This window comes from Pleurodeles waltl, chromosome 1_1 (assembly GCF_031143425.1).
Source record: "Pleurodeles waltl isolate 20211129_DDA chromosome 1_1, aPleWal1.hap1.20221129, whole genome shotgun sequence".
Lineage (NCBI taxonomy): Eukaryota > Metazoa > Chordata > Amphibia > Caudata > Salamandridae > Pleurodeles > Pleurodeles waltl.
Window position 1 is genome coordinate 841,115,280 of NC_090436.1, and position 12,757 is coordinate 841,128,036.

Genomic DNA, 12,757 nt, shown 5'->3' on the forward strand with positions numbered 1-12,757 from the left:
AATGCGGCGCTAAAAAAGTATAAATATGGGCCTTAGTGTGGGTGTGTGACATTAGTTGGTAAATCCAATTCAGTTGAAGATGAGCTGTACTTATGTGGCCACGTGACTGCTATCTTTCACAATTTCAGGATTCTGCGCCATCTTAAGGGCCAAGTACCACCCTTGTTTGTATTTTCCCTTCCTCCTCAGCTCACCTGTGCCTATTCATCCAAGCCTGTTCAAACAGTAAAAAAAAAAGCTGATTATATGATTTATATATGAGTCGAGGATACCCACAAAAATAATGCTGTAAAGTACCGGCGTTAGTTCTGGATTAAAGGTTTCACTTCAAAGAGTCTCGTTATTCTAAACAAATGTATTGCTTATAGGATGACGCATCACGCGTTAAAGGAACTCCAGGCTTCAACGCTGCCACTGATGCTGCAAACCTGGATAGAGCAATCAAGGCCAAAGGTAAGTTTAAAAGCTCAAGAGACTGGATTGAGTATGCAAATGTATAATTCCGGGGGTTAGTCGCATACAATGAGATCTAAAATGCCCAGGTCCAACTCTCCAGACATTATCATTTACAGCTGTTCTCTTTTGGAGCAGTGCCTGGCCCAGCCTTTTACTGCTGTTTGTACTGTTGACAATTATTAGTTTAGTCATGCAATAAGTACTTTGAACTGAGCTCTCGGACACTTTCTTGAAGGATCTAGTATGTAGCAGTGTGCACCCCTCTACTTCAACTACAGTAAATTGGCGTATTACCAAATTGGCCCCACTTCATCAACACTTTTAGAGTAAAGGTAAGAATTAGGGTTAGATTTTGTGGTAGCACTAGGGTAAGAGTAAACAGCCGGGTCAGACTTAGGGTCGTGTTCACGTTAGAGGGCCCATCTCTAATTGTTCGTAGCTTTAATTAATTTTATTTGCCAGTCTTACTTTCCTTTGGCCCGTTTTTTCGCTGCCTAACTTGTGCCTGTTCCTATGGTCAGGAGCATAAGCCGGTGTTTGTTTCTGCTCTCCAAGGTGCCGCCTCCCCTGTCTCGGGGGTGATACATTATGGCACCCACAGCATGGCTCTACACCTGTCCTTGCCCGGAACACACATAGTGCTGGGGATTCTTGAATGGCATGAATTCATTATGTACATATTAGGCACTAAGAAATTTCCCACCCTATGTGATGCTCTCATTTACAGACCCGGCCCTAGGAAATATTTAAATTCTAAAATTACTGAATTGGTTTAAAATTTCAGACCCTGCTAGTTCTACGTGACTTCACCCTTCACATGGATAACATTCATAATCAAGATTCGTGTGTGCTTCTGGATGACACACCACTGCTTAAAATGTTGCAAAGTTAAAACATAAAATAATAATAAAATTAATTTATTAGCATTTTGTTTTTTTTGCTGCTCCCAGCCTGAGCTGAGACTGAAGGTCGGGCTGGGCCTTTGCTGCTGATTGGCAGCAGGGGAGAATTGGTACCCACTCCATTTTAATGAGTGCATGTCACTTTGGCCAACTATCTTGCAATGGCTAGCCTGACATGTGCACTTTAAACCTCTCCAACCCAATATATCTCCTACAGCTGGGTGTAGGGCAAGCAAAGGCCTACAGGGCCTGATGGAGCCGTGCCAGCCTGCTCCAACCAATCCTGATGCTTCTCTCATGCTACTTAAAATTATCAGCAGCATGAGAGCAGTATGTGTAGTGGTTAGGGGAGTTGGCTCTGAAACCGAGGAGAACTGATTTGCATATGGCGGGCCCAAACTGGGATGGTGTGGTGAGCAAAAAGATTGATTTAAACCAGATCCTTGTGACTGGGGGTGAGTGTTTGCATTTGTTCAGCATTCCGTTCATCATCTGTTCTTTTTGCATTTGTCACCCCAGGTGGGAAGGATATGCCCAGATGTGGGTCCCATGGGGACTGTGCCACTGGATTCAGGCTAGCCTGGCTAGTGAAATTTGATATCCTGAAACCGGTCCTAGGATGATTGTTTCTGGTCCAGGGAGGACCTGGCTTTGCAGTTCAGGCTGAACTGTTCCCATGGGGAACAGGGTCAAGACTGTTTTGCATGTGGCTGGGTCCAAGCTGGGGTGACGTGGTGAGCAAAAAAACAATGGATTAAACCCAGATCTTTGTGACTGGGGTGGGAGTGTTTGCATTTTTCAGCATTCTGTCCATAAGCTGTCTTTTTGCATTTGTTGTCCTAAGTGGGAAGGGTATGCCAGATGTGGGTCCCTGGGTCTCTGCACCACTAGATTCAGGCTAGCCAGGCTTATACCCTAAAACCGTTCCTAGGATGCTTGTTTCCGGTCCCGAGAGGACCTGGCTTAGCAATTCAAGCTGGAATGTTCCCATGGGGAGCAGAGTCAAGTCTAACTTGCATTTGGCTGGGCCCAAATTGGGGTGGCGTGGTGAGCAAAAACATGATGGATTTAACCCAGATCTTTGTGAATGGGGATGAGTGTTTGCATTGTTCAGCATTCCGTCCATCATCTGTACTTTTTGCACTTGTCACCCTAAGTGGGAACGGTGTGCCCAGACTTGGGTCCCATGCTCACTGTGCCACTGGATTCAGGCTAGCCTGGCTGATGAAAGGTGATACCCTGAAACCGGTCCTAGGATGCTTGTTTCGGTCCAGAGAGGACCTGGCTTGGCAGTTCGGACTGGACTGCTGCCATGGGGACCAGGATCAAGACTGATTTACATAAATCTGGGTCCAAACTAAGGTGGCGTGGTGAGCAAGCAACAAAAAAAAAGGATTAAACCCAGATCTTTGTGACTGGGGGTGAGTGTTTGCGTTGTTCAGCATTCAGTCCATCATCTGTTCTTTTTGCATTTGTCGCCCTAAGTGGTAAGGGTATGCCCAGATGTGGGTCCCGTGCTCACTGCACCACTGGATTCAGCCTAGCATGGCTGATGAAGGGTGATACCCTGAAACCGGTCGTTAGATGTTTGTTTCCGGTCCATGGAGGACCTGGCTTGGCAGCTCGGGCTGGACTGTTTCCATGGGAACAGGGTCAAGACTGATTTGCAGATGGCTGGGCCCAAATTGGGGTGGCTTGGTGAGCATAAAAATAAATAAATGATGGCCTAAACCCAGATCCTTGTGACTGGTGGTGAGTGTTTGCATTGTTCAGCATTCCGTCCATCATCTGTTCTTTTTGCTTTAAATTGGACTTGGGCATCTGGTTTAATGCAACAATTAATTTGATACTTTGAAATACCTGTTTTAGTAGTTCCATTGAGAAGTTAGCTGGACTGAGAGGTCAACCGGTAACTCAGTGTTGGCCAATGGGGTTACTAACTTTTCAACAACAAAAATGATGATTTGGAAGTTTTGCTGTTAGAAAATATGTTATAAGTATATGCCCTACTAACAAAAAAACAGCTCCTTCTTTAGGGCTCTGTATGCCATCCTTATGGGAGACTTGTGTATATTGTTAAGGGAAGTGGGGGGCTTTGCCATTGGCTTACAACTGCTCTTCCAGGCTGCAGTGGCAGATCCATTTTGTACTTTGTTACACACGGGTTGAGACAATCAGAGTTGCAGCCCTTTACTTGCCCTTGGTACCCCCTAGAACACTGGCACTGAGGTCTGGTTAGCAGACCTCAGTGCACTCTCAGAGTAAAAACATACAGCAGCATTAGTCCAAAACCTTGGGGGTGTTCATGCAAAAGGAGGCATTTCCTTGCACTGTACAATGCAGATGGTTGATTGGGTACGTATCAGGTGCTTGAAACTCAATACCAACAAAATTCAGAGTGTGTTGTTTGGTAAAGTAACACCCTACTGGGCAGATGGTTAGGTACCTAGGGAACTAGGAACACCCCTCGGCCTACCAACACTGCCACAAATCTCAGCATCATTCTTGATACTTACTTATACAGCACTCTTAAAACTGCTTTACCACACTCATAGAGCTCTACATAATTTTGGCCCAGGCTCTCTCACATTAGACTCTCCTTTCTTCAGACCACTCCACTACTGCATTTCCCTCTGCAGCAGCAAACAGCGGTCCCCCAAATCTGACTCTCAAGATCCAGTGTACATTCTTTTTTTCTATCTAGTTACTTCGAGCTGGAAGTAATTGCCTCTTTCACCACCAATGATGCGTTAATTAACCATCTTAAAAAAACAAAGCTTAAATCTTGACTATTCTGAACTTGGAAGCTGTACAATTGCAACCTGGTAGTTTTTGAGCTAGGATACTCTTTCTGGGTGTGCGAGCGTGCCAAAATTGATACAAATCGTCCCAAAATACATAACATACCATCACAGTGGCTAGTGATGATAGGTGATAGTTGAGGCACTTCCATCTGGAAAATTTATGTCACTCAGACAGCATCAGCAGGTGCCCAGCAGTTGTGCTGCCAGTGATGACAGTGTTTTACCACTACAAACATTTTTAGGTAGTGCAATTTGTACTTTATCCCTCTCAATAATAGGGAATATCTTGTGGAACCTCTTCATAATCGTCAGGACTATCATAATCTTTGGTAGTCAGTCCACAGTTGCCCATCTTCTTGGACTGCCAGTATTCTGAAATCATTCAGCTCTATTTACCACATTTGAGCACTAATTGAATTAGCACGAGAGCTACAAAGGAGTTAGTTACAGGCACCCTTGGGGGCTTGGAAATGTTTGGGGACAGGGAGAAACTCACCCTTCTCAACCCCCAAGCCTCCTCGATCCAGTTGTAGTTCTTGTTTCTGCTGGTCATGTGGGTTGGGGTTGAGCTTGTAAATCCTAGACTGTCTTGCTTCCTCAATGTCCTTACGGTCTTTCCAACTGCATTGAGCTTTTTTTCTATTGATCAGGCCCTTCCTCCAAGCAGGTACAGACCTGATTCTGGTTCAGGCAGGTAGTTTTTCCTTCTCATCCAGGTCAAGTAGCACTGTGATCCTGGAGGCTTCTCAGCTTTAAATATAGTCTGGAAGAATAATGGCAACCATACAGAGTGTGCTTTCTACATTACACAGGTGCATACGCCTCTGACATGTCTCGTGAGCAGTGATGAGCCAAATACCAGCTTTCACAGTCAGTACTTACAATTCTTGGATGACCACTGGTAATCTGCTAAAACCAATCACAGGGCTGCAGTGTTTAAAAGTTCCAAGGTTCCTGCGATCCTGGTCAACCTTTTTTCCACTGTACCTGGCTAAATGTGTGCTTCCTGCTCTGGTGTCCACACTGAAACCAATTTGGACATTCATCATTACATATTCACATTTTCTGGAGGCTTCGTTGTCAGGTGAGATGGCCACAACACAGGAAATGGGGGAGGGCTGGGTTTTCACAGATGTATGATGGTAAAACACATGCATGACTGCGTTGTTTCCACGAATGCCTTTAGTACTCATGCCCTTACAGCGATTTTTCATTGTAAAGGCATGTCTAGTAAAGGCATGGGTGGAATGGCAAGCGTGGTTTTCGCATGCCATCCGCCTCACCCACCCTAAAAATACAACTTAAATGTAAAACTACCCCGACCACCCACCCGACCCTAAAAACTACTGCTATATCCCCCACCCACCCTGAGCCCTAAAACCGACCCCAACCCCCCACCTGCCCTAAAAGCAACTGACCCCACCCCAAAAATAAAACTACCCATCCCGTAAAAACAAAATTACCCCAACCCCCACCCTAAAAATAAAACTTCCCCCAACTGCCCTAAAAATAAAAAAATAAAACTACCCCTATGCCCACCCACAAAATAAAACTACCCGACCACCCACCCACCCCAAAAATAAAACTACCCTGACCCCCAACCCTCCCCTAAAAACTACCCATATACCATCCAACCACCCTGAGCCTTAAAACCTACCCCAACCCTCCACTCACCCTACAAACAACCGACCCCAACCCAAAAATAAAACAACCCCACCCCTAAAAACAAAATTACCCTGACGCCCCACCCCTACTCCTGAAATCCCACCCTAAAAACTAAATTACCCCGACCCCCCCACCCCGCCCTAAAATCCATAGTACCCTGACCCTCTACCCCCACCCTAAAACCCATAGACCCCCGACCCCCCACCACGGCTCCTTAAAAAAAATAACCCAACCAACCCCCAACACTAAAAACTAACCCCAACTCTCTCCCAGCCCCACATACCTGACCGTGTCCTACCCCAACCCCTGCCTTAAATACAAAATTACCCCCACCCTTAAAACCTGAGCCCCACCTGTCCTAAATAGAAAATTACCATGACCCCCAACCACCGCCTCTAAAACCCACCCCCACCTGCACTAAATACAAAATACGCCGACCCCCCACTCTGCCTTTAAAAACCCAACCCCCCCCTCTGCCCTAAATACAAAAATACCCCTTCCCCTTAAAACAAAATTACCCTGACCCCAGCTCTACATCAAAAACAAAACTACCCCCCAGCCCCACTTACCTGACTTACCAATGCTGACTCCCTATTTCTCTGCCTTAACCACGCATGTGTGTTGTTCAGCACGTGCGTGGATAAGGCAGAGAAAAAGGGAGTTGTTGTTAGTGCAAGTGCAGTTCTGCTTCTGTTAACAACTTTGCCATGGATTCTGGTGTTGTTGTTCCGGATGTTTACCGGGTTTCACTCTCGCAGGGGAACAGACTTAACCAAATAAACCAGTCTGACTACCTTCCCCATTTCCCCCTCAACCCTCCTGGGTACTCCACTTTTGTGGAAGTGGGTTGGAGAATGTGTCTATGCAGACTATGGTTGCCAAGATGGACATCATCAGCCCATCTCATCGAAGATCACCACCTTGGGAGGCAGACACCCACATGACACATGTCCAGTTGTATACAAACTCTCACTCTCTCTCCCCACCCAAGCATCCTTGATTCATGATGACCAGTGGTAGGCAGCTTCCCCACAGGAGTGGAGATAAAAAAACAACTTTGCCCCTAATTATAAACAGTAGCAGTATAGTCTTGGTTGGCAGGGCAAAACCCACTCTTGCACACATCAGAGTACAGTAAAAGTGGGAAAAACACACGTCTCTCCTGAATTACACACAAGAGTTTTTTGCTGATGATATTTGCCAGAATAGAATATATAATTAGTGAGGAACTATTGTTGTGTAGGTTCTCATTATCATAATAAGGCTACTGGATTTGGGGGACAGGATCACTTGGATTGTGGGTACTAAGTATGATTCCACACCACATGACACCCTTCAGCCTTATCCGGGTTCTCTGGCTAACTAATCTCTGGCCAAGATGTTTGTGGCAACCGGGCGCATGACAAGAAGGACTCCTCAGGGGAATCGTGGTCAATCAGATCCCTTCCCTTTCTCTCAGTTACCAATGGGTCTCATACAGGCAAAGACAACAGAGGCAGAAGATGGTTCAATACAAATTTATTGAAACAACTGCATCTTAGATAAAAAGGCATGTATTGTAATAACTAGGATGATAAAACACAATAAAAACAAACAGGTGACTAACAGAGTAAAACACAAGAATAGTCCTACCATACTGTCACTAGGAGTGATGTATATATTTCTCCTACCTATACTATGTCTGAGCACAGTGTTATAAGCCTAATCTGCCCCTCAGGTTTCCCCCTTGTGGGTACATCATCCCTCATACCTGAAGGAAGAAACCCGTAGTCTAGAGAGACACCGTCCCCATGTGGACCAGGGGTTCAGCCGTCTAAGCAAGTAGCTGCAGCAAAGCAGTCAGCAATCAGCAGGCAGTCCTGTTCATCTGGCTGGAATCTCCCTCTAACATGTCAGGGACAAAAGGGGTATTTTTATAATAAAATAGCTGGCATTCTAAGAAATAGTCCCCACATATGAATAAGTGTTTTCTGTGAATGTTGGAGACACAGCATACCACATTTGTCGGCAACCCTATCTGACTGAAAGCACAAAGTGAAATAGATGTCCTACTAAGAATGTAATGCTTTCCTAGGCAAAAGTACAATGTGATAAAGAAAATAAAACAGCACCACAAATGTTGCTATTGCTAGAAAAATAAAGCATTGCTGAATAAAATATAACAGGGTTAAAGTGCACAGCGGCAGGCCTAGATTAGCTTAAAACAACGTGTCTAAAATATGGCTAAAATAGCTATACAACACTATCAAATTGCCCCCAATAATAAAGCTGCTGGGGTAGATAGCCTATGCTAAGAATTTTAGATCTTAAAGAGGAGCTTGTAGTGATATTGTTCTTTTAGTATATTTTATGCAGTTTAAATGTAGGCCACTGCAGAGTTAGTAAAATACTACAGTGAAGGTGTCCCCTAAACAAGGAAGGATCACCAGCAGTTAGGATCTCTTTGTTAAATAAAGCGAAGAAATGATGAATGCAAGCTGTATTCAAAGATTTTTGTTGCACATGCCACACTAGCAATAGTTCATAGTGATCAACAAGGGTTTGTTCCAGGATGAGATTGTTAGACTTTTCATCCTTGGCATGGACTCCCCTAACTTTTTGCCTCTGTTTCCCAGGTTGTTGATGTGCGCTAGACTCTGTTTTTGCTGTTTGTGTTACTCTGGGCACTTTACCATTGCTATCCAGTGCTAAAGTGCAAGTGCTCCTGTATAAAATGTGTATGTAATTGGCTTTCCATGATTGGCATTTTTGATTTACTGGGAATTCCCTATTACAGTGCACTAGAGGTGCCCAGGGCCGTAAATCAAATGATGCTAGTGGGCCTGCAGTACTGGTTGTGGTACCCAAAATAGTAGCTCTGTAAACATGGCTCAGATCTGCCACTGCAGTGTCTGTGTGTGTAGTTTTAAACTGCCAATTCGACTTGGCAAGTGTACCCACTTGCTAGGTGTAAACCTTCCCTTTTCTTACATGTAAGACACCCCTAAGGTAGTCCCTAGGTAGACCCATGGGCAGGGTGCAGTGTATGTTTAAGGTAGGACATATAATCATATGTTTTATATGTCCTAACAGTGAAATACTGCTAAATTCGGTTTTCACTATTGCAAGGCCTATCCCTCTCATAGGTTAACATGGGGGCTGTCTTTAAATATGATTAAAGCGTAGATTCCCTTTGGGAGCGGATGGACATATGGAGTTTGGGGTATCTGAGCTCACAATTTAAAAATACATCTTTTAGTAAAGTTGATTTTCAGATTATGTATTTGAAAATGCCACTTTAGAAAGCGAGCATGTTCTTGCTTAAACCATTCTGTGACTTTGCCTGTTTGTGGATTCCCTGTATGGGTCAGTTTGACAGTTGGGCTGTTTGCACCTCTCTTTAGACAGTGACACAAAGGGAGCTGGGGTGCAGCCTGCATATTCTGATGAGACATCTGTGCTAGGTAGGAGGGGAGGAGTGGTCACTTACACCTGAAAGGATTGTGCCTGCCCTCGCACAATGCAGTCTCCAACCCCCTAGTGTGTGTCTGGGCCTAGCCTGGACAAGGCAGGATTCACAAACAAGAGATACTCTCCCTTGAAGTAGGCCTACTTCAAAGGCCAACATAGGTATAGGAAGAGCACCCAAAATTACAGATTTTAGATCGCTTCTGGACATCAAAGGGAACTTCTGCCTGGAGAAGAGCTGAAGAGCTGGGGAGAAGTGCTGCAATGCCTGGGACTGTGATCTGTGGATCTATCCTGCAGTTGCTGCTTCTTCCTGTGCCAGGGGACAAAGACTGGACTTTGTATGCATTCCTGCTTGTGAAGAAATCTCCAAGGGCTTGTCCTGAGCTTGCCTCCTGTTGTTGAAGTCTCAGGTCCAAAGACTTCTCCTGCCAGCACCTGGACTCTCTGCTGAGACTCCTGCCCTTCCAAGTGGTGCCCTATCCAGTTCCTGGGGCCTTGGAAAGTGAAGCTGGCAGACCAAGACTGAAAATCCACGAACAGACTGCCATGCGGGCAAAATATCGACGCACCTTCCCAGACGTGGCTGAAAAAAGATGCCGGCTTCGTGGCAGAAATTGACGCATCGAGGCTGGAAAATCGACGCACCTAGCTGGAAGAACAACACGCAACAGCCACTGACAGAGGGTGATAACGTCGCAACCCACATATCGTGGTTTTGCTGATACCGTGGGACAGGATTTTCGATGCAAACCTTGCTGGGCGCAGAAAAACAATGCAACACCTGCTGCTGCCCTGATCGAAGGATCCCTCCCCTGCAGGGAGGAACAGCGATGCACGCCAACCTGACCGGAGAAGTAGAAACGATGCATGGTCTCCCTTGCTGGTGAGAAATCGATGCACTGCTTACCTTTTTCGGTGCACACTCACCCGTGCATGCCATTTTGACGCTACCCAGGTACTTTTCAACACTAACAGTGTTTTTACTGTTTTCCCAAGGATTTAAGACTCTTTTGCTTTCAAAATTAAAAACTTGACTTGAGTATGTTGGATTTTTACAGTTTTGGTCTTGTTTTGTTTAGAGAAATATTTTCTATTTTTCTAAACCTGTGTTGTGTCATTTTGTAATGTTTTCACTGAGTTACTGTGTGTGTTGGTACAAATAATTTACACCTAGAACTCTAAAGTTAAGCCTGCCTGCTTGTGCCAAGCTACCAAGAGGGTGAGTGGGGGTTAACTGAGGGTGATTCTCCTTTACCCTGTCTAGAGTTAGGGCCCTTGCTTGGACAAGGGGTAACCTGACTGCCAACCAAAGAACCCATTTCTAACAGAGATCATTATATACATGCACATAACATAGGCTCCATCTTGGTAATCTGTCTAGGTGCCAACCATGTTGAATGAGACTTCCTGTGGTATTCAGTGGTGAAATTTCAGTTCGGAACAAGGTAAATTAAGGCACTCCAAGACTTGTATGTATCCCCACGCCAGTCGAGTAATGAATCAAATTCAACTTGCTCCTATGCAGACTTGTCAGGATGCAAGACATGACTGCACTTTCTGACCTCTTTTTATTGTACTGTATATTGAACCACTAATCACAGGACACTGTTCAGGAATACAGGTTTAAGCAAAACAATGGAGGTGTATTGCCGCCATTCCTCGATGCCAGCCGGACGTCATAATTAAGGAATGATGCTAGCCGGCGCTAAGGCCCGGTTAGCGTCAAAATAAATGATGCTAACCGGGTGGGGGAGGCGTAGGGGAAACAGGAGGTTGTGCGTCAAAGAATAACGCTAGTCAGGTTAGAGTCAGAAAAATTACACACTTTTTGATGCACAACCCCCATGGACATGACTCCTGTCTTAGTAGAGGCAGGAGTCATGCCCCCCGGCCCAGTGGCCCTGCCCAGGAGACTTATGCACAGTGCCATGTGAGGGGGCCCAGGTCAGCCCCCCGGCACTTTAAAAAAACAATTAAAACTTACCTGGACTTACCTGGGATGGGTCCCCCATCCTTTGGTGTCCTCCAGGTGTCGTGAGGGTGGCTGGGGGTGTCCCTGGGGGCAGGGAAGGGCACCTGTGGATTGCTTCCATGGTCTCTGACCATGGAAATGAGCCCACAGGTCCCCTAATGCCTGCCCTGACCAAGGCGTTAAATATTGGCGCTAACCAGGCTTAGCACCATTATTTAAGGCCCTCCTCTTCCTGTGTGTGACTTTTGCAAGGGAGGATAAATAAGGCTCAAAGGCCTTAGAGTCATTGTTTTCCCTGTAACTCCTACCTTGCATCTCATTGACGCAAGGTAGGTTTTCACTGTAAAAAAATGACGTTAACTCCAATATTTCGACGTTAGATGTGTCTAGGGTTGAAATATAAATATGGAGTTAAGTTTGCGCTGGATTTGTGTAAAAAAAATGACGCACATCTGCACAGAGTACAAATATGCCTCTGAATGTATTACCAACCCTAAAACTATGATACTTCCTCAAATATTGTTTTTATTTTACACCCAATTGGCATTCCCGGTTTTTGACATTAAAACAACTGCATGATTGAATTTAACTGGAATAATAATAAAAAACAGCCGCTTTGCCTTTCAGTGCAAGGGGACCGACCGGCTCTTGCAGAGGAAGTAGTGATCGGCAAGTGGGTGTAGTGTGTGACTGCACCCACCTGCATGAGGATGCCCAGAGATTTCTTAGGCCCCTTTAATCTCTCCCAAGGGGTGTCCCCAGAAGGCGTACTCCTGTGCGCCACTTCATACACAGCGCACAGTCAGTATACTGCATGATGGCCTGTTTGCCCCTAAGCTGGTTCAGGAGCAAAGACGTTCTCTGCAAATGAGGGAAGCCCTTTTGGGATTGAGCTGGGAAAAATGTACACTGGTGTATTCCATGTTACAAATGGGGCCATACAAGTATGACCTGCCCCTTCTCTATTACCAAAGTGCCACAGGGGAAAAACTAAAGTGCTAAAATGCCCCATGCGCACCAGACGCTTTCTGTAATATGGCGGCAGGTGTGAAATAGCAGCTTATATCCAGTGCTGTTCAGATATCTTACTGACTGAATGACTGAGAGTAAATAAGGATGGGCAGATTTAGCAGTTCAGTTGCATGGGCGCAAATAGATCTAAGGCATGTTTTTTAAAAGGATCTTTACTGAAAATGAAGAATTAACGTGTTGTCAAACCATGATCAGCAAAGCACAAACATCAGGCTATTACAATCTGAAAAAGGTACATTCCTGTTCATGTTTAAAGTCACATTGGTTAAATCAGAGGATTATGGCTCGTATTTATGGAAAATGGTGCACAACTGCGCTAGCGCAGTTGTGCGTCAAACAATTTACCACAAGCTACTGTTATTCCCTGGCGCCATTCGTGTGCCATATTTAAAAAAGACACACAATGGCACTAAGGAATGGTTAGCGTAAAAAAAAGACGCTAGCCGGGTATGGATGGCCTTAGAAAAAATGGCGCT

At 45.2% G+C, this 12,757-nt stretch overlaps 1 protein-coding gene across 1 annotated transcript in view; it reads left to right on the forward strand.

Moving 5' to 3' along the window:
• LOC138287986 (annexin A1-like) overlaps positions 1 to 12,757 on the forward strand; it is a 150,339-nt gene that overhangs the window by 38,353 nt on the left and 99,229 nt on the right. The window contains exon 3 of the mRNA XM_069229060.1: positions 369 to 453. Within this exon, the coding sequence (XP_069085161.1) occupies positions 369 to 453 (85 nt within the window). The remainder of the gene's footprint in view (positions 1 to 368; positions 454 to 12,757) is intronic.